Raw genomic sequence first — 23,885 nt, 5'->3', positions numbered from 1 at the left:
CCTGTTGTTATTTAGTCGTTTTATGTATCAATTGGTCATTACATGTTTCACACACTCCACAATATATTTCGCAAGTGGACCTGGCGAGGTTGTCTTACAGGTTATGCTGACCAGTCCTGGACCGTCATCATACTTGATTTTCATCAGGCACCCAAAATTACCATCGCTCTTAGTGTGTATGATTCCAGCAAGGAACAACGTATTTCCAATGTTGGACTGCTGCGCAACATCAAATCCCAATCGCACAATGGACTGTGTGATGAAATCTATTTCGCTTTTATTACCTGGTGTTCTCGACTTTCTTCTTCTCACATTAATGTTATCCAGTGTAAACTCACCTTCTTCACCAAGTGCTTCCCGCAGTTTTCTCCATCTTGTCACGAATTGCAACGGTGTTATTGAACTGTTTCTGTTATCAGTTAGCATTGTACTCGTCAATCCAACTGCCAATTTCAGAACGACTGAATTGGAAGAACCACCACAGCTGAAATAAATTTTAATTATCGGACTATCATTCACACTGAACGGTTTTCTAACAACTGCTTCTATGCTTTGTTCTGCTCGTTTGTGTGGTAGGATTTCTATAGCGGATGGAGCCCCAATGTTTTGTAGCACATATTCAGGATTATTCCCAATCTTTGATGCGAAGAACTCTGTCGAGAGCCCTTTTATATCCCATTCAGCCTGATTAACGTATGTTAATGCAATTTTGAGATGAGATGGTTGTGAATCGACAGTATTGATCGAGTATAAGACCCTTAACATTGGAGAAGTATAAAGAACACCCTTTTTGTGCGAGAGCATTCTCGCAAACCCTTCCTCCCACTTAGCAGACAAATTCTGGTGTGAATATTGGCTTGGGCCATCGTTTGCCGTACTACTAGATAGCGCCGTATTACTTTGTCTCGAAGGCGGAGGAGGCGGTTTCTCAGTCATTGTCGTTGCAGCTCCATTAGCACCATCGTCCTCTATGCGGATTGGTCTCACAGAGTCCAGTAGCGTTGCGCTGCCACCTGAAGATGGTAAGTTTCCCAACCTGTTCAAAAGAGGATTTGATTTCGTATTGAAGGGTGGCATGGGAGCGAAGAGCGCATCCAGCAAAGCCATGTCACCATTTAACTTGGAAAGTTGAATCAAGTTCAAATATTCGTAGGATCTCGTCTGTAATTCGATATCTAGTGAATTAAGCTCAAGTTGAAAGAACTTTATCACCACTGATTCAATCCTGGGCTCAAATCTGTACAGTTTTATCATAGTAGTCAAAATCATTGCCTTTGTGATATTGGATACAATGAAATATTTGTCAGTGAATAGATTGAATAAATCTCCAATTGATACCTTTTCGCTTATTAAATTCCCATATTCTGCGAGCAAAAATGCCCCAGCCTTGACAATAGCCTCACTAGCATGATTCATATAGAGGTAGTCGACCAACTGCTCACAGGTCATTTTGTGCAATTGCGGATTATTAACAACGATTTGGCATAGGCGCTGCCATATTTCGTCATCATTCAAAGACGCCGTTGAAGTCAGCGAAAGTAGCTTCAGTGATACGAGAATGTACCAGTTGGTATCTGTAGCATATTTTTCGGTCAAGATTGCAACTTTGACTGCAATATCAGATTTTATTGTAGGATCTGTCATTCGCCTTGTTGATGAGATATAATTGAACAGTTCATCAACTATAACTTTGACATTGTCCGCATCTGTGAATGTATAGAGTAAATCAACCACCTTTCGGACGATCGAGGAGTCACTCTCAGTATTAAGCAGATGGAAAATCAAGCCAAGGTTTTCATAACGCACAGTGTCGATAGCTGGTTTTCCGTTTAATGAACAGAGCTTTACCAGAGAATCTAAGGTCAAGTAACGAATATTAATCTCTGCCGAAGAAAGCAGTGAACATAAGGCGGTAACAGAGTTGCTGATTGCTTCATTAGAGGGATCCAGCTTTGAAGCGAAATTAATCAAAGAAAACAGTATTGTATTCAACACAAGACGTTCCATAGCATCATTACACTGCTTTGTACCAAGTTCAATAGCCCTAGTTACGCACATCCTCAATTTCCCTAAAGTTTCTCGATCTATATTACTTGGATGAAGAAGCTGCGCTGAATTGTTGCTGACTTCCGTGGAGGAAACTATCAACAAACTCAGCAGGGAGACAATCTTCGTTATAAGCCATGGGTTGGGTACATTAGCGAATTTGAATTCTTGGGGGAAGGGCGTACCGCCTGCTGAACGTGTTCCAGTAACAACACAGTTGTGAAGGATTTGTGTTAGTTGTGGCAGCAATCTTATACAACAGCCAGGATCAATGTTTTTCGCTATGTATTCAACCAAAGGAAGCACCGGTAACATCAGTCTATAGTTATGCGTATCGTCCAACAGGCTTAATATTCGCTGTATCCATAATTGCTTGCGCTGTTGATCATTAGTCAAAATGGCCTTATTGCACTTCAGTAATGTTAGGAAAGATAAAGCAGATTTCTTCTTTAAATACTGGAGCGAGGTAGGTGATCTTAGTATTTGAAAAACATGCGAAACGACATCTTCATTTAATGCCAATTCGTGATCCAATTTACCAACTACACCTATGAAGTTTAAGGCAAGGGCAACAAAATTATCCTCATTCGAAGCCAAATCCTTCAAAAGTGTCTGTGTGACCCTGTCACCTACTCTCGAGATCACTTCAGGGTGCTTGTACAGTAGTTCGAAGATCATATATGCCATATACTTCTCAGAATAAAACCTAGATTGCATTAAGAGTACCGTCTGGTCTAACCCAAATAAAATGTCTTTAAGCTTCTTCGTATTGGATGTAATGTAAATGTACGCTAGCTTGGCCACATACTTCTTACGTTGATAACCTCCAATTTTATCATGTCCGCTAGGACTTTTCTTACCGGCTGACTCAAAATGCTGTTTTATTTTGATAATCTCAGACTGAATTCTCTTTTCGTGCTCATCTGAATGCTGGGACGATCTTAGATCAGCGATGAATAACTGCAAACCTTTAATACTAGTACCATTATTCGAGGTCCCGCTGTTCAATACGGTTCTTCTGCCCTCCATGGTTCTATTCAAGGATCTCCGGATAGATCAAACTTATTCTGGACTCTCGTTAGTAGATTCTGGTATCTTGTTGAATTCTCCTATTTTCCCCTGTCTGGTTGTTTAAACTTGTAGGTTGCAATTTACGCAATCCCTCGAACAATTGACTTGCGATCGAACAGTTCTAAATGCAATTGCCTAGGACTAGCTAGTCTAGTTTCAATGGAGTTTTTATAACGCTCAAGTGCTATAAAGTTTGGCGTTACCGATGCCACTTTTCAAATTTTGATCAAAGTAAAAACGCGATCTTATTCTCACAAGAGTATTCGCTAAATCCAAAGAATAGCAATTGAGCCCCAGGATTTCACGTTGATGTCATTGTGGGTTGATAAATACCGTCCCAAGAGTTTGCAAACTCTCTCGCATAACGATGATCTAACCAATCTGCTCCAATCGCTTTCGCACCAACCGCGTGATCTGCCACATCTTCTACTATATGGGCCCAACGGTAGTGGTAAGAAGACCAGATGTATGTCATTGTTAGCATCAATATTCGGATCCGGTGTGTATAGGATGAAGATCGACGTCAGACAGTTTGTGACTCCTTCCAGACGGAAACTGGACCTGAACGTTGTGAGTTCTGCATACCATTTGGAGATTACACCAAGTGATATGGGCATCAACGATAGAATTGTTATTCAGGAGCTATTGAAGGAGGTGGCACAAATGGAGCAAGTTGACTTTCAGGATTCTGCGGATGGTCTATCGCATAGATATAAATGCGTCGTCATTAATGAAGCAGATTCGCTGACAAGAGATGCTCAAGCCGCACTGAGGCGTACTATGGAGAAATATTCGAGGAACATCCGTTTGATCATGGTATGTGACTCAATGTCATCAATAATCTCACCAATTAAATCGCGATGTCTGATGGTCCGTTGTCCAGCTCCTACAGACCAAGAAACCATCAAAATACTTAACGAAGTCGTTACAGCCGAAAATGTCAAATTGGAATCCCCAGAAGTGTTAGAAAAGATAGCTACGACATCGAATGGTAATCTGAGAACCGCTTTGTTGACACTTGAGACTATGGCATTGAACAATGAGATGAACTTGAGGTTGAATACCCCAGTGATAAGGCCCGATTGGGAGAGCGTTATCCTGAAGATGGCCAATAAGATTCAAAAAGAGAGATCCGTTGGTTGCCTCATCGAATGTCGAGCCATTCTTTATGACCTACTTGCGCATTGTATCTCTGCGAGAATCATTTTGCAAGAACTCACATTTGCGCTGATGAAGAATAACAACGGTGACAAAGTAAAAATACAAATCATTGAAAGTTCAAGTGTCTTTGATGAGAGACTCTCGCTTGGTAATAAAGCCATATACCATCTCGAGGGGTTTATTGCTAAAGTCATGTGTGCCATCGAGGGCTAATAATATATACGTATCTACAAGAATAGTTGTGACTCTCACTAACGTCCTCTAAATAACCTGACCGGTCTCTCCTTAGATTTTTGCAGATTCAAATATTCCTTTGTAGGTTTCTTTTTCAGTTGTTCCACATAATTTATAGTAGGATCAGTCTTTGGGTCCTTAAAACCGTGTAAACCAACTCTTACGAGCGATTCACTGGAAACAAAGTCATATACGCCTGGTAATTTAGTACCAGCTTTCCTGAACGCTTCACGGGCTACTTTTTCATGTAAATCATCACCACTCATCTCAAAAATCACTTTACCGGTGGGCACTCTAACCATCCAATGATCAAACGCACCTTTACCTTTACCCATTCTTGTCTCATTACCCTTGATACACACAGCAATGTTGGTACAAAGCCTTCTGTATAGCTTACCGTTAGTCAACGGCCTGACATATCTCATCAACGCATTATCTGCTTCTTTCAATTGCTGGGCAGTCAATCTGGTCCCTTCAGTTCTCAACCGCATCCCATAAGTACCGAATTGCATCGAAGAACCCTTGGTAGAACCACCTATACGGACGGGAACCCGACCCTTTTGCTTCTTCTGCACTTGTTTAAATCTTGGAGCATATTCATGTTTGAAACGCACAAAATTTGCAAAACGCTGCGGAAAACCTAATGGCTTGGCACCACTCTTGAACAAATAGTTTGCAAGCATCCCCAATTGGTCCCAAATCCCTTCAACCAAAGTCGAACGCTCAGTAATTCATAAATTTCATTAAATTTCATTAAATTTCATTAAAGTTCAAGCTTTTTTCGCTGTATTACTCGAAAGCTAATAACGTGAAGAACGATCCTGAGATCAACAGGGGAAATGTACCTTCATGTTTCTTACTCACTACTTTAACACCTTGCCGCCTAACTGAATAACTACCTAAATCAATACTTCGAAGTTGAAGTTAAGTCAGAGATACCGATGATGACTATGCCGGCCGAGACGGACAAGCGTGATTTCACATAGGAAAATGGTGCTCAATGAGTGATATTTTTTACACCGAAAGTACAATAGAGTATATCTTTCAACTCTACACATGCCCTTCTCAACAGATACAACCTCATCGGACCCCATCCGATGCGTTTCGAGTTGTTTTAGTAGAGTTGCTTCCCCTTTGACACGAATCAAAACAACTCATCTATCAAACGAGAAAGATCATCTAATAGTACTTATATGGCTCCGCCATCAATGGTTATACATGAGGAATTCTATTATACTGTGGCATATTTGAATTAGCCGCCAATGTTCAAGTCACACGACTTTCACGTGCCTGTGGTATAAATCCCACCCTTTGTCCCACGCTTCCTCTCGCGAGTTACTAACTTGAGCGAGATGACGAGCCTCCTCAAAACTGATAGTGAAGAGTCAATGCAATATGGTACGATGGGTAGCGATAAAGATGGTTTGCGTCGGTAAATCTCTTGTTGTTAATTGTCATAATACTTAATACTTAAAACGACGATTTGAGAGTGTCGCAGTTACCATTTCCAAGAAGCTCGATAACACAAGAATGAGCATAGCTTTGGGGCCTGTCATTTGGGCAGCTGTAAGACCGATTATCAAAATTTATCTGATTATCGGCGCAGGTTACATTTTGGCCAAGATGGGCATTCTATCTGTGGAGGCTACAAGAAGTATATCTGATATTGTGCTTACGATATTATTGCCCTGTCTTTCTTTTAACAAGATTGTAGCGAACATTGAAGATCAGGACATCAAGGACGTCGGGATCATCTGTTTATCGTCCGTGCTTATCTTTGCCACAGGAGCATTCTTAGCATATGTCATCAGAAGAACTATGCCAGTGCCGAGAAAATGGTACGGTGGTATTATTGCCGGCGGCATGTTCCCGAATATCAGTGATCTGCCAATTGCATATTTACAAACTATGGATCAAGGGTTTATTTTCACCCCAGAAGAAGGTGAAAAGGGAGTTGCTTGCGTGATCATTTTTCTTGCAATGTTCATGATATGTGTGTTCAACCTGGGTGGTTTCCGATTGATCGAGAACGATTTCCACTATAATGACGAGGAAAGCGGGGTGTCTAATGAGGAACTCAATGAACTCCCATCGCAGAGCACACCCTCTAATGATTCTTCTAGTGCGGTAGGGCCACATGACACTTTGCCTAGACCCGAAAAGGCGCTAACAAAAAGCACTGGAAGTGAATCGGAAGATGTATCTAACTCTTCATCAATAGATTCAGTAGGCGATCAGCCTAATTCATCATCGGGGTCAGCTAATACACAATCGGTACAGACTAGGAACGATGAAAATATATGGGACTTTATCGCGGCCCGTAGAACCAGGAGCCAACCGGTCGCGTTGACTGAGGAACCAGTTCGCCTAAGGAGGCCTTCTGTTGCCACCACTATTCGTTCCATCGATCTACGTGAGGGGCCTCCACAAGATTTCAATGATCTAATTAGAGAATACTCGAATGTTGATCAGTACGGCCACCCAAGGAGAAATTCACGTCTTTCTGACATGGACGGTGCGCCAGTAAGCTACTCTAAAAGTAGTTCTTCTGCATTGGAAAAATTGAAATCGTCTGACCTGAAAAAGATCTTGACTTCGGATGCAACTGTCAATAAACGAAACATTGAGACTTCGGGTGGCTCTCTGCCTAGGTGGTTGCAGAAATTCCCACTGACTCCATACATTGTTTTCTTCATTAAGAACTGTCTGAGACCTTGTTCAATGGCAGTTATCATAGCACTAATCATCGCGTTCATTCCGTGGGTAAAGGCTTTATTTGTCACTTCAGCTAATACGCCAAAAATCAGGCAAGCTCCAGATAATGCACCTGCTCTAAGTTTCATCATGGATTTTACAGCATACGTTGGCGCGGCCTCCGTGCCTTTCGGTCTTCTACTTTTAGGTGCCACTTTAGGGAGATTAAAGATTGGTAAATTGTATCCTGGCTTTTGGAAATCTGCCGCACTTTTAGTCATACTCAAACTATGCGTTATGCCAATTTTTGGTGTGCTTTGGTGCGATCGTCTAGTGAAAGCTGGATGGGTCAACTGGGAAGACGATAAAATGCTTTTATTTGTCATAGCGATAGATTGGGCTTTGCCAACTATGACTACGCTAATCTATTTCACTGCCAGTTATACACCACCCGATGCGCCGGATCCAATTCAAATGGAGTGCACATCATTCTTCTTGATGATTCAATATCCAGTAATGGCCATCAGTTTACCTTTCTTAGTCAGTTATTTCTTGAAAGTCCAAATGAAGGTCTGAAGGGAAACACAAACACCGGATTCGTTCCAACCTAGCATTTACGGATCTTTATAGATATTTATAATAAAAATATTATCAATAGTCCACCAGGTTGCGCTATGTTCCCTTTTCAAATTCGGACAGTAGGTACATCGAGATGTTCTCACCGAAATTGATACCAAACTGTTCTTCTATTGTCAGGGTCTGATCGAACCATTGTCTCATTACTGTAACCCTATTCTTTGACCAGTCATTAGGTGACTGAGTCCCCTTTTTTATGAATGCGCAAAGATCAAGTATTACTCCATGGTTTCTAAGCAGCTCTGAGACTATGAGGGCCGTCAAACTAGCAAATCGGGCTTGCGAATTGCTAGTGCACTTAATTAAACAAACAAGCAATCCTCCGGCTTTTGCTATAATACACCTTTCTATGTCTCTATGAGCAGCTAAAACAGTTCTTTCCAAGTCACTCACAAAGTGAGTTAATCCCAGGATCTCAACTGTCTCATTGATGCTTCCCAGCACGAATAAAAGGCAAAGCTCCACTGTGTTTCCTTGCGCGTCCATGCATGGCATTTTCTTCATCAAGCCTAAATCTCCTGTTCTCAAATATGTTAATCCCTTGTGAATGTCGCTTCTGAGCTTACTCTTGAACTGATCCGTAATGAAGGGATCTTTAGTCAATGATCGCGATGCCTTCGAGTTAAGCGATTCATTGCAAATAGAATAACTAAACGCATTCGCTTCAGAACAGCACCAAATTTCACCAAATTCTCCCTCATAACAAGGAAGGTGAGTTTCTGGGTTCACGATTGCGACGTCGGTGCACACTGGAACTATGCCTGAATCCTGTATTCGAAGGAAATTTCCTGCCCCCGCAGCTGATGGTTCTACCATATCCACTGTCCCTTCTCGAAGAGCAACCGGGTCCAGATAAAGATTCACTGGAGGGATGCCTAGGTATGAACGTAGAGCGATAAAAGGGTTGAAGTGATGATGGTAAATGTAGCTTATCTGCGTCAAGTTTAACTCTAGTGCTGGATTCCGCTTAAGCAAATTCTCGATATTCGAATGCTCTGGTCTCCCGGTGAATGGTAGCATGATGTTTGCCACGCTTTTAAAAATGTCCGGTCTGAGAACCGTAGATGCACTCTTCTTCGTCGCTTTAGCAGTGGTCTTATTTGTAACCAATGAATTTGCCTTCTCTATCAATATGTGGAATGTATCCGGTTTGAGATAAAGGTCCTTGACTCCCGAATTTTGCAAGCCCAGTAAGAAACTTCTTGGATCGGAAATAACATCTGGCAAACTAAATAATCTCGTTGTACAACCAACGTATATTCCCAAGAGACAGCTCATTATAAATCCCATTCCATTGGTATGCGCAGAAAGAGAATATATTGGATGGCTCGACGACAACTGTAAAGTTTCCTTTACAATTTTACAAGACTTCATTAGCGCTGAGTGGGTCATGTTGACGTGAATATTGCTTCTTGCATCATTTTCATGATTAATCCATACTACGCTAGGCACTGCAGTCGGGTCAGTGCCAGGTTTCGTCGCGTATTTTTCTTTTAGAAGGTTTTGGAATGTCTTGATTGACAGGCCCGATTTTTTCTTGACCTTGGAGAAAGACGATATCTTGGGAAAGAAATGCTTGTATCTTTTCATAGCTTTGGCGATCGCGATTCCATTATCGAGCAGATTGAATGTCCTAGCGTCGGTGAAAATCCTGCTAACGCCATATGCTTTTACGACGTTGGCGAATTTTTTTGTAGCGTTCTCCGCATCATTCTCATCAAGGACAGCATATGGTATGATGATAAAGTTACAATACATACACGCCAAGATCATTGCAACGTACTCAACTGAGTTTTCGCACATGATTATGACCCTGTCACCAGCTTTCATAGGGGTTTTTGATCCCACAATCTTTTTGATGAATGATGCTACTATGGTGTCAAAGGAACTCCATGTAACTTTTTTGTTGATATTATTTTCATTACTCGAGCCTGTTGATTCACTCCCATCGCTGAAGGAGACGCTATCGGAACCGTTTTTTATTCTGAATTCGAGAATTCGCAAAATACTGTCGTAATCAGTTAATACTTTACCAGTCTTCAAGTCGATCGACGCATCTCTGTAATCAATACCAGACATCTGCAGACCTGCCTCCGATGAGGAGGGATTCTCTTCCTTAAACTCCTCTGCCAGTGCTGACCTCCTTAGGCTGGAGAGGTGATTAGAGAAAATACTCTCATTATAATACTGAGAATGTGGTAAAAAATCCAGCACAATATTGTCAACCTGGAACTTGACAAATTTAGCATCCAATTCACCACTGAAAAACTTCTTCTCTACAGTGCTATTGGCAAGCTCTAAAGAGCAGTATCGTCTTGGCAATGAGTTTGGAGGTACGACAATAACACAAAAGGGCTGAATTCTGTGAAAGATCCAAAGGATTCGATAGATTTGTTCTGTCAAATCATTCATCTTTTTTAGTAAGATTTCTTTCTGCCGTTCTGCAACGCTTGCGATCACTGGCTCATCTGTGGCCGCTGTCCTGGCAATAAAACTCTCCACAACAACCGCCAAAAAATGTTCTGCTTTGTTGTGATCAAGTTCAAATGCGGATACTTCTAAGACTGTATTGACAGTCCTCACCACGGTTTCCGTAATCTGCTGCAAATAATATGTTTGTACCACTCTTTTCATCTTTGGAAAAGTTCCATTATAGTTTTTCTGAGCAATAAAGTTATCGTCGTCATTGGATTGCTTCACCTTATTTAAGTCCGAAGTATGAGCCCAGTTCGGCAGCCTGACCAACTGATTCTGCAGAAACATGTCTTCCACTAAAGACAGAACGTAAATTTTACCGTTGTGAACAAATCCCATAAGTTTAGTTCTCAGAAAAGTAATTGAAGAGGGACAAACATTCATGATGGTGTTTAATCTTTCATTTGCGACAGACGACGAGCCTTCCTGAGCTAAAAAGCTAAACATTTTGGGATAGTTCAACTTAGCTCTAAAGACAAAATCAGTTATCCTGTTCATCTGGTAAAACTCGTCAGTGAGACTCTGTGAGTGAGCCCAAATCTCTCCAACAGTCAAATCTGGTACTAGGGTATTGTCGTCGGGATTCACAACACAAACTGTTGCGTCAGGTATAGGGAATCCAAAGGTAGCCAGTCGCAAATATTCTTTGAATGAGCTAGAAGAATTCATCATTGCTGTAATGCTTGGTTCGACAACGTTTCCCCTCAGTTTCTCTTTATTCACAAATAACTCATCATGCAAACGTAGCTTAGCGTCGTGGACCTGAAAATTGTCCAAGTGGCCAAGCTGATCTCTTACTGAAAGGAATACACCTCCAAAATCAAGTAAAGTTAGTATAGGAGAATAACACACTGATGCATCTAGGCAGCCCAAATTTTTTAACCACTTATTGACAATCATGTCGGAGACGTCTGTGTCTATTGTGGTGCACGAAGTGAGACAGCATTTGATACAACTGAGTTCAATTCTGTGCTTCTTCGAGATGGTGGATTGTGGATCTTCCAGGTAGTTGATGACCACCTGCTTTAGCTGTAATTGATCGTTAAGTAAAAGATCAGCTTTATACCTATCTATTAGGTTCTCATAGCTGCCAGGTCTTTGAAGTAGTCTGGGATCGATAGAGACAAGAAGATTACCGGAAAAAACGTTGAAGATAGTTCCCAGTACAAGCCCTGTAGACCTAGTTGGATCAAGACTATTCAGAATAGTATACCTCGTAAAGGAATCTTTCTTATGCAATGGTCTGACGATGTTGCTCTTCTTCCAATGAGACATAGCGCGAGAGTTAATGACGTTTGACAGTATCTTGCATTGATTTGAAAGAATTTTGTGCTTCATCAGCACTCCTGATAGCCTACCGAGCGGAGTTCTTGTAAATTCGATGTATGAGACATCTGGTACATCAAACTTGGGGGCAGAAGACTTCGCCTTGGAGTATACGCCCAGATCATCAGTTTTTATGAAGTTGACTTTGGCAAAAAAGTCACTTTTTATTACCTTAACTTTTGTGTGATTCGACGTCGAATGTAAGTTGTCTGCCTGGCTATAACATTCATTAGAAATAAGCAAATGCTTCGAGTTTGTTAGTTTAATAATTTCCACTATCTCGTTTAAAGAGTAAGTCTCGAAGGAAATTGGTACGGCGACCATACCAGCCACAAAGCAACCAAATAATGCCACTGCAAATTCAATGATCTCATTTCTGTTATACCACAACAGGACCTTATCCATTTTATGCAGGCGTTCCTTATGCAATACGTGCGCAATCTTCTCAGCTCTTAGGTATAGTTTATCCCAAGAGATAGAAGTTTCTTTGCCCTTGATGTTAACATTCACGATAGCGGTCTCTCCGGCGTAATGTTCAAACCTTCCCCGCAGAATCGTATCCCAGGAATCTAACGCTACAGGACTGGGTTCCCTCGCCAGAAGCGGTATCATCGGATTGTAGGACACGCCCGAAACTTCATTTGACGGTATAGATAGTTGCACAGAAGGCGCTTTGTTCTTGGAACCAGTACTTGAGTACCCAGAGACCGAATTACCTGTAGTGACCCGATAGAGTGATTGATGACGACGGTGTTTAATCTGAGACTTTCTAAGCGAGGAGTTTAGCGTGCTACTATCATTCTGGTACATTGAAGATGCAATGGAATTAGTATCCCCCTGTAAAGGCGAAGTATGAGTTGGGCGTATATTGGAACCGCAACTTTGATTTCTGCGATGGAGTGGAGTCATATTTTGACTAGCTGACCTAGCCGGGGAGATGGGTAGCCTATGACTGTTTGCATACTGATCTAGCAGTAGTTTTCTCTTGGTTTCGTAACCCTTTACAGTTAAATGCTCATCATTATAGTCTTTCACCAGTTCCTTCAATTGGTTCTGAAGAAAAGCGGGCAAATTCGCTGGAATTGAATAATCAGGCATTATGAGTAATGAGCCCAATATGGCAGCATCGAAGGTTTACTCACAGCTTCAACCAAGAGCTTTATTTGTCCTGTTTGATGGATTGGTGAACTTCATCTTATAACTACGGATACAAGCTATACTCCAAAATGCATCACGTGACTTAGTCGATACAGGCTTAATCCTCTCAAATAGCGTCTATGGCTCTCACAAGTCTCTGGAGAGCGCTTCCCTACCACTTTCTTGGGTAAATGTTCTAAGCTATACTGCTTCCCTGCATGATCTTATCAACCTTGCTGATTAGGAAATGGAAAGCGCTTCAATGCATATCAAACGCTCGCGCTTCACCACTTCAAGAGAGTCAACGGCCTGAATTGATGCTTTAATCACTACTCGATGGCTGGCTGAAGTGCCTTGACCGTGGCTGAGCACGACTATTGTAGTTCTTAATGGCTGTGACGCGTGTAATCTGGAATTGCATCGAAGACACACAAGGCATATCAACCACCTTTTTCTATTAGTTCAATAGTCATATTAGATAAATGTATGAGACTTATCAAAAAAATCAGAAGCTTTCAGCAGTTCGTATTGCTTTAGACCTTAATGATTTGAAAGTATAATGCCTAAACATTTGGCAACCTTCACCTGTTCTATAAGTGTTAGACCTCTTTCCTGGTAAGTGTTTCTCATCAGTCTGCGCTGTTTCAATTCCGATTAATACCTGAACTGTAGAAAGATGCTACTGTTGTCAAATATGGGATCTCCCAGATGACGACTAAAGCAGAGAGAGGTCTTATACTTAGAGCACTTCTGTGGAAATAAGCACTAACTGTACTAGGGTAGTGTTGTAAGTACATGGAATAATTGAATCAGCTAGAGCTTGTCTCTGCTCCGCACTTATGTTCGCTAAGTAGATGTGTTAGGCTCGGCGGCTATTGAGGAATGATTTGATGCAATCATCTTTCGGAAGTTCGTTACTTCGATGATGATACACTGAGAGGCTAGATGAAAAGTTCTTCTTTGTTCAGCAGGAAAGGTTAGAAGAGGTCCGATCTGAAGTACAAATCACGAATTACCAATTCAATCGCTTCTAGTTCTCAAGTACAACTGGAACAAGAATAAGTCTTTTCACAGCGACGCACACTCCTACTAAGATACGTGCAGCTGAGAAGCTTTCGGTAGAATTGCCGAGAAACCAGTCTTCAAAAGGCTATATGATTGTTCCCATGGTTGGTGAGGAAATCGCTAGTAATGCAAAGCCTGAGAAATTCTTCTTTTTAAATCCTGAGGTCGGACTTTCTTGAATGGTTATGACTCAAATCAGGATGAAGCCAAAGTTGGTAAGAGAGCAGTAGTGCGTATTGAGAAGCTTGGATATGGATGACGAAATTGCAGTTTAATCGAGTCAAGCTTATAGGGACCGGAAGAAGAGGCCGAATCATCGAAAACCCCAATAAATGCTCCAAGAAAAGATTTCTTATGCACAAGCAGCTCTTGTCTAAAATTTACGAAGTCGGATCCAATTCGTAAGTAAGTTCATCAGGGAAACCGTGTTGCGATAAGGACTTCAATGCATGATGCTCAACAACTGTTGTGGGCATTTGATTTTTGATGGGATGTCTTCCCTTCTCCCACATTAATGAAGGTCTCCGGACCCTTTGTGCGTGACTGTGTTCTCAGTCCCTAGTGGATTCACCCGGGCGCGAATAAAGAAACTGAGAAAGATTACTTGGCTTGCATTGCTGATGGAGGTCTTGCGATTACAGCAGGTTACCAGTAACAACAGTTGTATGTACAATTTGAGCCGTCGATTAGAAAAATTTTGTTTTGTCAAAAGTGAACCTTAAGTGAAAAGTAGTTGATTTCTTGACGCACTTACACGAAATAAGGTTTTGACAGAATCAACATGGGTAATTCTGTCTCAAGGGCTTTGGGTAAGCTATTTGGCTCCCGTGAGATGAAGATTTTGATGTTAGGTTTGGATAATGCAGGGAAAACCACCATCCTGTACAAATTGAAGTTGAATAAGATAAAAACATCTGCACCAACTGTTGGTTTTAATGTGGAGACGGTTGCCTACAAGAATGTAAAATTTAATATGTGGGATGTTGGTGGACAGGAGCGATTGAGACCTCTTTGGAGGCACTATTTCCCAGCCACTACAGCTTTAATCTTTGTGATCGATTCTCACGATAAGGATAGGTTGGATGAGGCCAAAGAAGAGTTGTACAGTATAATAAGTGAAAAAGAGATGGAAAATGTTGTATTATTAGTTTGGGCAAACAAGCAAGATTTGAAAGGCGCGTTGAAACCACAAGAAGTCTCTAGCTACCTTCAATTGGGTGAAAACTTAAAGAATCAACTTTGGTGCGTTGTAGGAAGTAATGCATTGACTGGACAGGGCCTAGTAGAAGGTCTTTCGTGGATCTCGAGTAACACACACAAGAAATGAAAATTATGCGAGCTATTAGTAGCTGTTGTATAGATACAAATATGAGAAGAAAAGACCTAAAGGATCTCTGGCTTTTCGCCCTTGGTCTGAATCTCCACGGTGCCGTCAGAGTTACCGAAATAAACTTTGGCAGCATTGTCAATGAACAACCCGGTTTCAACGACACCAACCATTAGTTTGATCTTTTCATGCAACTCTGCCGGACTATCAATTTGTCCAAAATCGGCATCCAGAATGAAGTTGTTATTGTCAGTCACAATAGGACCTGCTTTGGCCTTACCACCTTGTCTTAAAACAACACTAACTGCACCCATTTCATTTAAGAGTTTGGTCTTGATTCTGACATATGCTGGTGGAACAACTTCAATAGGAATACCTTGTCTCCAATTGGAACCAAGTAGTCTCGGCGATCTTTTGGAAGAGTCGGCCACCACGATGAAAGTCTTAGCACTTGTACTTACTAGTTTCTCCTGAAATAAACATGCTCCACCACCTTTAATCAATTGTAAATTGTAGTCCACCTCATCGGCACCATCGAATGCAATATCAACGTCCGGATTCTGTTCAATAATACCGTAACTTAATCCGTTATCTATGATTAGCTGTTTGGATTGGAAACCAGTTGCAACACACACTGCTTTGGACATGTAGTCCTTAAATTTCAGATCTTTCAAGTATTGTCCCAACCTTTCAGCCACGTAGACAACAGTACTACCACTTCCAACACCAATCACATTATGCGAAAAAACATTCAAGTTCTCATCGACCGCAAGGTATGCAGCTGCTCTCTTGGCATCTTCCTTTGGGCTCCCCAAAGAGGGCATATCTTCAAGCTTGGGTACTGTACTAAAGGACATCTTTTTAGAGTTTAGTATGAGTCTATCTCCACGGAAACCATTCGCTAGCTTCCTTCTGAGTAACTTGCACCCTTGACTTGAAATCATAATGAAAAAGGTCAACCAGAAGTCAATATATAATAATTGAAGATGGGGTCCATCACTAGTCAGGCTGACAAAGTTTACTTGGTATGGCTTCTGCCATGACCACCACCGGTACCGGCTTCGGCGTGCAAGCGCTCCGGTAAGAGCGGACAATAAACAGGTGGAAACCACAAACTCACAGTCGAACTAGACACACGACGAGGTATCACAAGGCCTGCTTGCCGTATTTCACCCAGAAATGTGCACGTTGACTGCCACACTGTGGAGTCAACTCACGTGGTCTTTAGTAAGTGAGTTAGCATTGTTCCTTTAGCAACAGCAACCTATCGATCTAGTTGTAAAGGGCTCTGCCATTAATACCAGCGTTGCAGCATATCTTTCCATAAAGATTTCGGGTGGGCGGCTAATATTGATTTGCCAAATTTAAACTAAAATGAAGCCTTATAACCATACATATTTGATCTATTTGATCTGTTTGCTTCTGCTGACTCCTAGATTGTATCCACGAAGCCTATTAGATGGCTTCAATTGAAGCGATTTTATTAATAATGTTCTTTAGAATGCTTACCTTTATTACATAATATACTGTAAAGTACAGTTTGATTAGCCCTAATTTGGTGTGACTGTTGATCTGTACACCCTCAATCATCTATATCTACACCAGTGCATTTCTTTGAAAAATTTTAGAAAAGCTGCGTGGCTCCTCGCATCTGGTGAAATTTTTCAGAATTTGATTTTTGTGCGTCGCGCGGTAAGCTGAATTTCCCTCTGTGAGATGGTAGCAGATGACTCTGTCTAGGCTTGATGCCGTAGGCAGACCTTCCCGTCTAGGGTTGGTGGTTCTGCCTACTGGATTGCAAGTCTAGGGGGAGGTTCGTCAGATGCCTCTGCCTAACTGGTGGGAGCTTCCTGGTAGCTTCCACCGGTGCCCAGTACTGCTGGTAGGCGGTGGCTCACATCAGTAGGAAGCCATACTGACGAACAGTGGAAAATGTCGATAGACAAACAATATTGTCAAAGTTCAAGGTTTATCTTGGTATAGTGTGTTTGATATAGGCTAAGGATTTCGCAACCAAGAAGAAACATCATCAACAATGTCTGCTCCACAAGCTAAGATTTTGTCCCAGGCTCCAACTGAGTTGGAATTGCAAGTTGCCCAAGCTTTCTCCGAATTGGAGAACTCTTCTCCAGAGTTGAAGGCTGAATTGAGACCATTGCAATTCAAGTCTATCAGAGAGATTGATGTTGCCAGCGGTAAGAAGGCTTTGGCCATCTTTGTCCCAGTTCCATCTTTGGCAGCTTACCACAAGGTTCAAACCAAATTGACCCGTGAATTGGAAAAGAAGTTCCCAGACCGTCACGTTGTCTTCTTGGCTGAAAGAAGAATCTTGCCAAAGCCATCCAGAAGATCTAGACAAACTCAAAAGAGACCAAGATCTAGAACATTGACTGCTGTTCACGACAAGGTCTTGGAAGATTTGGTTTTCCCAACCGAGATTGTTGGTAAGAGAGTTAGATACTTGGTTGGTGGTAACAAGGTTCAAAAGGTCTTGTTGGACTCCAAGGATGTTCAACAAGTCGACTACAAGTTGGAATCCTTCCAAGCTGTCTACAACAAGTTGACTGGTAAGCAAATCGTCTTCGAAATCCCAGGTGAAACTCACTAAACGTAACACTGATTGATTTGAATGTCAAAAACAAACCACTCCATCCATATAGTCCTTTTTCTATATTAAAAAATGTTTTAATAGGTGTATAATTTTTAAAGCGTTTTCATTAGTACTTTATTTAAATCAAGAGGCTTCTTTAAAGACTGCCCTGTTTATAAACTTGTTGTAGGCATTTTCTTCGGGGTATCTCTTGCCTTGAGATTTAGTCTTTGCAATGTCAAAGTACTTGATCTGTTCGAAATCATCCTTCGCCAGATCGACCTCGCCTTTGGGTTCAGCAACAGGTTTAGAATCTCTCTTAATTTTCTTAGCTTCTTTGATGGCTCCTTGAGGTTGCTCCACTGGATGGCCGTCCCTATTCTTGGTGCCAAGTATTAATACACATGCGGTAATACCCCCTATGATGACAATGTACTTAATCAGCGTTATCACTGTAAGTAGTATACCACCAACAAACATCTTCATGAAGGGCCCTAGCAGCGAGATTGTGATCATCACAGAGCATCCCAGTACGAACGAGGGGAGATGAATTTCATTAAGTGGATCTACTCGCAACTTGCGACCCACATTCTGCTCTATCCAAGTATTTATGGACTCCATTTATCTACCAATTGACCATCAGTCAGCACTAAATGAGTGTTTTAATCTTTGATCTGGCTAACTTCTTGAACAAATATTGATCTGGTAGTTCGGAGATCTGCATCGCCCGAAAATTACAATAATTAGTATCTAATTAAATGACAAAGTCGGTGAAGAAACCGCCAAAGAGCTCTGAGTTTGATGGTTATGTAATGCTGATAGTATGAAATTCAATAGATAGTATTCACCTTCTTGAATGCCTCATTCTTGCCAGTTTCCTGCCTGGAGGCATCTGGAAATTGGGCGCTGGCGCCTGTTGCTGTGCCATTGGGGCTAGTTGTCCCGCAGCTATACCCCCGGAAGATCCAAATCCTACTGGTGCATTATTGAAAGAAGCTGGGGCTTGAGATGTAGCACCAAAAATTTGGGATGGCGGAGGAGTAGCACCGAACACCTGTTGTGGTGCAGCTGGGCCTGGACCTCCTGAGAACACTGAGGTAGGGTCAACTGGACCATTGTTTCCAAAATTTAAATTGATGGTATTCGATGGCGTAAACGTTCGGCTTGGATTATTGGAGCCGCTAATCACTGGAGGAGACGCCGATTTGCCAAACGCAGGGGACGGTGTTGTACCGAATGCAGATTGCAATGGCTGTGGTTGCTGAAAAGAAGGCTGGACAATAGCACCGGTATTACCAGCCGATGAGCCGAATGAGAACCCATTGTTAGGTTTCGAGCCATTTATAAAAGGGTTCATGGGGGGCGCGGGATTCTGTGCTGTGTTTCCTGTTGAAGAGTTGTCAGCTCCAAATTTGAACCCAAATGACGGACCATCGGTTTTCGTAGCGGGGGGGCCGCTCTTATTGAATGTAAAAGCACTATTGTTAGCAGCAGGACTTGCTACTGTCGAAGCATTGTTTAAACCGAAAGATGGGGCATTATTCTCCGAGGTATCTGCCTTGCCAAAGGTGAACGATGGTTTAGAAATGTTGCCCTCAGGAGGTCTGTTAAATGAGAACCCGCCGTTAGGTTGCGAAGCTGATTCTGATTTCGTGTCAGAGGCATTAGTCGAACCAAAATTAAATGCAGTTTTCGGAGGTTCTTTTTGACCATTGTCGGATGCTTCATTGTTTTTTGTGAAAGAGAATGATGGTGGTGCTGTGGAGCCCTTCTTGGAACCATCTCCGAAAGAAAATGATGGGGCCGTCAAAGGCTTCTTCTGTTCAGAAGCTGAATCAGTGTCAAAGGAAATGGAAGGTGCAGTTCCCGAATCTTTCGTTTCAGGTTTTGCGTTACCACCAAACGAGAGCCCAGTGGTCGGTGTATCCTTCTTCTCGGAACTGGCAGCAACACCGAAGGAAAATGCAGGAGCAGTAGCGGGGGCACCTGCCGTATCGGGAGCAGCTCCTTTGCCAAATGAGAATGCAGGAGCAGTCGTCGTATCTTTCTTCTCAGATAACGCACCGTTGCCGAAGGTAAAGGAAGGAGCGGTCGATGTGTCCTTTTTTCCAGCAGCGGTACTACTGCCAAAGGAAAACGATGGCTTTTCCGCTTCGTTGTTGGAAGAACTAGCTCCACTCCCGAAATTGAAAGAGAGCTTTGGTGCCGAAGAATTGGCTTTCGGAATTTCAGCTGATTTTGATGCCTCAGGTAAAGCGTTGGATGTATCAATTGGTTTGGTACCAAACGAGAAAGAAGCTATTTTTTTCTCGTTGGCTGACGTCAAAGCAAATGATGGTACAGGTGTGATTTTATCTTTCTGGTCATCATTGACCTCTTTGGTGAAACGTATCGCAGGTTTGGGGTCTGATTTGCTGCTAAATGTGAAAGAAGGGCTTGCTTGTTTATCATCTGAGGTTTGTTTTGATCCGAATGAAAACTGAGGTTTATTACCATCAGAAGTTGCGTTCGAGGAAAGTTTAGGCATATCACCTGTATCATTGCGCGCAGCCTTTTTCCTCCTTGGTTCATCCTCCTCATCATCGTGTGTTGAATCGTTCTTAGTCTTGGAACTTGCAAAATTAAATGCTGGTTTGCTTGAGGGCTCGGCTTGGGAGGAAAATGTCAAAGTAGGTGCTTTTTTTGCCGTTGGGGTTTGTAAACCGTTGGCCTTTGCGGGACTTATTTTGGAGGGAGTATCACTGGCCTTGATAAAATCAAAACCAGCTGAAGGAAGAATAGCCTTCTCGCTATCGCGTCCCTTCAATTTGTCGAGTCTTAAGGTCAATTGTTTTGATTCTGGGGCAGATGTTCCACTCTTTTTGACGGATTGGGCCGAAGGTTGTCCCTTCAGCAATAAATCTCTCTGGGTCTTTGACAATGTATTGGTATTGACATCCTGTGGATATTCCTTTGGCAGGGTGGAACGTTTCGTCATCGAAAGTGTCGGTGAATCCATATGGTAGTCGGTTGTATCATTTGTTATGGCCTTGGCCTCCGCCTTATGGTTGTCATACTCCGAAAGATCGTAATCAAAGTCAGCGGTCCATTTTGTTCCTTTACTTCGCACATTGGAAACTTTCTTCCGCTTCAAACTTTTTAGACCATCAGCCGCATCCTTCTTGAGTGTATTCTTCACTGGTGAGGGCGTAGAGGAAGATTCACGAGAGTAAATGGGGTTCAGTACGCTGATATCGGAGACCATTGGAACGGGCAACGAACCAAGCATGCCGGCAGTTAATTTCCTTCTCCATTCCTGCTTCTGCCTCAGTAATCTCAATCTCTGAACTGGTAAAATAGGTAAGATTGGCGGCCTTACTTGAGTGTCAGTCCCTGCCCCTGTCTCATAAAGTATCATAGAGTCTTGAAAATTTGGCGGAGCGATATCTCCATTCATTGAATAAATAGAACCTTGGAATCCCATACTAGTATCATTAGCTCCATTCTCATCAGCTGGCTCACGAGTTGCTCCAACACCAACACTCTCACTGTCGTACGCTCTAATATCCCCGTCTGCAGGTTTCCGAAAGAAGTCCACTATTGAAGAGGATATAGACCTCTTTTTAACATCCATCACACAACTTTGGGCGCCTGATCGAAAGGGCGGAATGATGGCCGACACTGATAATCAATAGACGACTTTAATATCCTTCAATTGAATGAACCCCGTTCATCTTTAATAAGTTCATCTTAAAACTTTTCGCCGTAACCCACGATTTTTCACAGCCATAAAGGCCGAGAGTCCATAAACAAAAGTAGGCTTATTGATATCGATATTTTGCAACACTTTGGCAGCCATTGAGATCCAATTGGAATACCACTGGCTCAGTGATTCATAGTTCCGTCTGTTGGGAGAGGTCTGAAAATGGCGGAGTTCAAAATTCCTCAGGGAAAGGAGCGGTTTGTGAAGCTGTTAGGGCTCACTGTCATTGGTTTATTGACACTTCTCGTGATATTTAACGGTACTAGCTTTAGCGGTTCTAGTTCACTTTCTTCTGGTGGTGCTATCAAGTCTGGCAAATACAAAGTCGATGAAATTAAGTACCCAAAGTACACTGGGAAGAAAGAAAAGGCCACATTTGTAACTTTGGCACGTAACTCTGATCTTTATTCTCTACTTCCAGCTATCAAATCTGTAGAGGACCGTTTCAATCATAAGTTTCAGTACGATTGGGTTTTTCTGAATGATGAAGAGTTTACAGAAGAGTTCCAGAGGGTTACTACGTCGATGGTCAGTGGTAAAACTAAGTATGGATTGATTCCAAAGGAACAGTGGACTTTCCCACCACATATTGACAAGGAAAAAGCAGCCGAGACCAGAAATCAGATGAAAGAGGATGGAATAATTTATGGTGATTCGATTCCTTACAGGTTTATGTGTCGTTACGAATCGGGTTTGTTTTATAGGCACCCATTAATGGAGGACTATGACTGGTATTGGCGTGTGGAACCCGATATCAAATTGTACTGTGATATTGACTATGATGTTTTCAAGTTTATGAAGGATTACTACAAGAAGTACGCGTTTACCTTCTCCATCAAGGAATATGTCGGCACGATCAAGACCTTGTGGGATACTACAAAAGAATTTATGACCGCGCATCCCGAGCATTTGGCAAAGAATAACATGTTGGATTTCATCAGTGATGATGATGGTGACACTTATAACTTGTGTCATTTCTGGTCAAATTTCGAGATCGCATCACTAGATCTATGGCGTAGTAAGGCCTACAGTGACTATTTTGATTGGTTGGACCAAGCCGGTGGATTCTTTTACGAGAGATGGGGAGATGCACCTGTTCACTCAATTGCAGCTGCACTTTTCCTAGACCGTAGTGAGATTCATCACTTCGACTCCATGGGTTACTATCATCCACCTTTCCACCAATGTCCCGTGGACGAAGATGTCAGATTGAACCACAAGTGTGATTGCAACCCGAAGGATGACTTCACTTGGAAAAGTTATTCGTGCACTACGAAATTTTACACCGTTAACGGCATGACAAAACCAAAGGGCTGGCACTTACACGCAGGTTGAACATTATACATTAAGTTTCTTAAATAGAGAATGGGTCAGTTCGACCCCCAAGAAAGTAGCCGCGTTAGCTGGGAAGGATCTTAACAGAGCAGGTCCCAATCCGGGGAAGAACCCCTTGATACCCCCTCTAATCCTGTATATCTCTTTGGTAGCTTCGACCATACTTTGCTTGTGCTGTCCAGCAGATGCTTGTAATTTGGTCTTGATCGTATCGATTGGGAAAACAACGAGCCACATCGACATACCAGCGACACCACCAGAGATACAAACGTTCGTGATATTGATTTCATCGCCAGTCGAGGAGTTCTTATTTAACATTTTCTTACAAACCTCGTAAGATGCAAAATAAAGGGCACTCCCCGGCCCATCTCTGGCAAGAGTAGCCAAAGAACCCTTAAATAAAGACTGAACACCACCTTCATGGACCAATCTCTTTGCTGCTTCAACGAATGAATTACTCGAAGACGTTTGTAACACCACTTTTATCCTTTCTGTAGGTGCCATAACCAAAGTCGTGGGGATAGCACTGATAAAACCAGCAGTAGCCATCTGAGAAGTCGTCAGAGGTGTACCAGCCATCTCATTACGACTAACGATCTTTTTACCCACATCATATCCCCAAAAGGACACTGCAAAGATCGGTGTAACACCCAGGAGTGGTGGAATTACACCTTTATAAAACCCTTTCACAGAATTGGCTAAAAACGTACCACTGGTAGCTGCCCTGGCCTCTTTCAAAATAGTTGCAACTGCATCTCCAGCTCCCTTCGCCTGACCATTTTGACATCTCACTTTTACCAAATCAAAGGGATGGCCCGTTAAAACAGCACATACACCACCTACACCCCCAGCAGCCAATGACTTGAGATTGTCACGAAGCCCGCCAGTCCCACTGGTCTTGGTTTCTAAAGTGAGTTCTTCTTCTTTCATCAAGGTCCCTTCTTCTAGTACAATATCCGAAGACATATCTAATTATTTAGATACTATCTATTATAAGATACTAAACCTATTTAGAGAAATATATCAGGACTGATTTTATAGAGCTA

The 23,885-nt window shown here is 42.2% G+C and overlaps 11 protein-coding genes across 11 annotated transcripts; 5 read left to right on the top strand and 6 right to left on the bottom strand.

Moving 5' to 3' along the window:
- Positions 1–27: 27 nt before the first annotated feature.
- APL3 (Apl3p) lies at positions 28–3,075 on the bottom strand (the record flags this gene model as incomplete). Its single annotated transcript, XM_003682122.1, has 1 exon — positions 28–3,075. One exon carries the CDS (start codon positions 3,073–3,075, stop codon positions 28–30), a length of 3,048 nt encoding a protein of 1,015 aa, XP_003682170.1.
- A 351-nt stretch (positions 3,076–3,426) lies between these two features.
- On the top strand, positions 3,427–4,491 carry RFC5 (replication factor C subunit 5; the record flags this gene model as incomplete). Its single annotated transcript, XM_003682121.1, has 1 exon — positions 3,427–4,491. One exon carries the CDS (start codon positions 3,427–3,429, stop codon positions 4,489–4,491), a length of 1,065 nt encoding a protein of 354 aa, XP_003682169.1.
- A 38-nt stretch (positions 4,492–4,529) lies between these two features.
- Positions 4,530–5,195, bottom strand: MRPL16 (mitochondrial 54S ribosomal protein uL16m; the record flags this gene model as incomplete). The annotated part of the gene is made up of 1 exon (XM_003682120.1): positions 4,530–5,195. One exon carries the CDS (start codon positions 5,193–5,195, stop codon positions 4,530–4,532), a length of 666 nt encoding a protein of 221 aa, XP_003682168.1.
- An 847-nt stretch (positions 5,196–6,042) lies between these two features.
- Positions 6,043–7,782, top strand: ECM3 (putative ATPase ECM3; the record flags this gene model as incomplete). The annotated part of the gene is made up of 1 exon (XM_003682119.1): positions 6,043–7,782. One exon carries the CDS (start codon positions 6,043–6,045, stop codon positions 7,780–7,782), a length of 1,740 nt encoding a protein of 579 aa, XP_003682167.1.
- A 96-nt stretch (positions 7,783–7,878) lies between these two features.
- CMR2 (Cmr2p) lies at positions 7,879–12,741 on the bottom strand (the record flags this gene model as incomplete). The annotated part of the gene is made up of 1 exon (XM_003682118.1): positions 7,879–12,741. The coding sequence occupies one exon, from the start codon at positions 12,739–12,741 to the stop codon at positions 7,879–7,881; it is 4,863 nt and encodes a 1,620-aa protein (XP_003682166.1).
- A 1,885-nt stretch (positions 12,742–14,626) lies between these two features.
- ARF3 (Arf family GTPase ARF3) lies at positions 14,627–15,172 on the top strand (the record flags this gene model as incomplete). Its single annotated transcript, XM_003682117.1, has 1 exon — positions 14,627–15,172. One exon carries the CDS (start codon positions 14,627–14,629, stop codon positions 15,170–15,172), a length of 546 nt encoding a protein of 181 aa, XP_003682165.1.
- A 56-nt stretch (positions 15,173–15,228) lies between these two features.
- Positions 15,229–16,029, bottom strand: RKI1 (ribose-5-phosphate isomerase RKI1; the record flags this gene model as incomplete). The annotated part of the gene is made up of 1 exon (XM_003682116.1): positions 15,229–16,029. The coding sequence occupies one exon, from the start codon at positions 16,027–16,029 to the stop codon at positions 15,229–15,231; it is 801 nt and encodes a 266-aa protein (XP_003682164.1).
- Positions 16,030–17,207: 1,178 nt separating this feature from the next.
- Positions 17,208–17,780, top strand: RPS7A (40S ribosomal protein eS7; the record flags this gene model as incomplete). Its single annotated transcript, XM_003682115.1, has 1 exon — positions 17,208–17,780. One exon carries the CDS (start codon positions 17,208–17,210, stop codon positions 17,778–17,780), a length of 573 nt encoding a protein of 190 aa, XP_003682163.1.
- Positions 17,781–18,606: 826 nt separating this feature from the next.
- On the bottom strand, positions 18,607–21,375 carry NUP1 (FG-nucleoporin NUP1; the record flags this gene model as incomplete). Its single annotated transcript, XM_003682114.1, has 1 exon — positions 18,607–21,375. One exon carries the CDS (start codon positions 21,373–21,375, stop codon positions 18,607–18,609), a length of 2,769 nt encoding a protein of 922 aa, XP_003682162.1.
- A 291-nt stretch (positions 21,376–21,666) lies between these two features.
- KTR1 (alpha-1,2-mannosyltransferase KTR1) lies at positions 21,667–22,839 on the top strand (the record flags this gene model as incomplete). Its single annotated transcript, XM_003682113.1, has 1 exon — positions 21,667–22,839. The coding sequence occupies one exon, from the start codon at positions 21,667–21,669 to the stop codon at positions 22,837–22,839; it is 1,173 nt and encodes a 390-aa protein (XP_003682161.1).
- A 3-nt stretch (positions 22,840–22,842) lies between these two features.
- CRC1 (carnitine:acyl carnitine antiporter) lies at positions 22,843–23,805 on the bottom strand (the record flags this gene model as incomplete). The annotated part of the gene is made up of 1 exon (XM_003682112.1): positions 22,843–23,805. The coding sequence occupies one exon, from the start codon at positions 23,803–23,805 to the stop codon at positions 22,843–22,845; it is 963 nt and encodes a 320-aa protein (XP_003682160.1).
- Between the last annotated feature and the right edge of the window lie 80 nt (positions 23,806–23,885).

This window comes from Torulaspora delbrueckii, chromosome 6 (genome assembly GCF_000243375.1).
Source record: "Torulaspora delbrueckii CBS 1146 chromosome 6, complete genome".
Taxonomy (NCBI): domain Eukaryota; kingdom Fungi; phylum Ascomycota; class Saccharomycetes; order Saccharomycetales; family Saccharomycetaceae; genus Torulaspora; species Torulaspora delbrueckii.
Note: the sequence above shows the minus strand (reverse complement) of the source record. Positions and strands in the feature narration are given on the sequence as shown.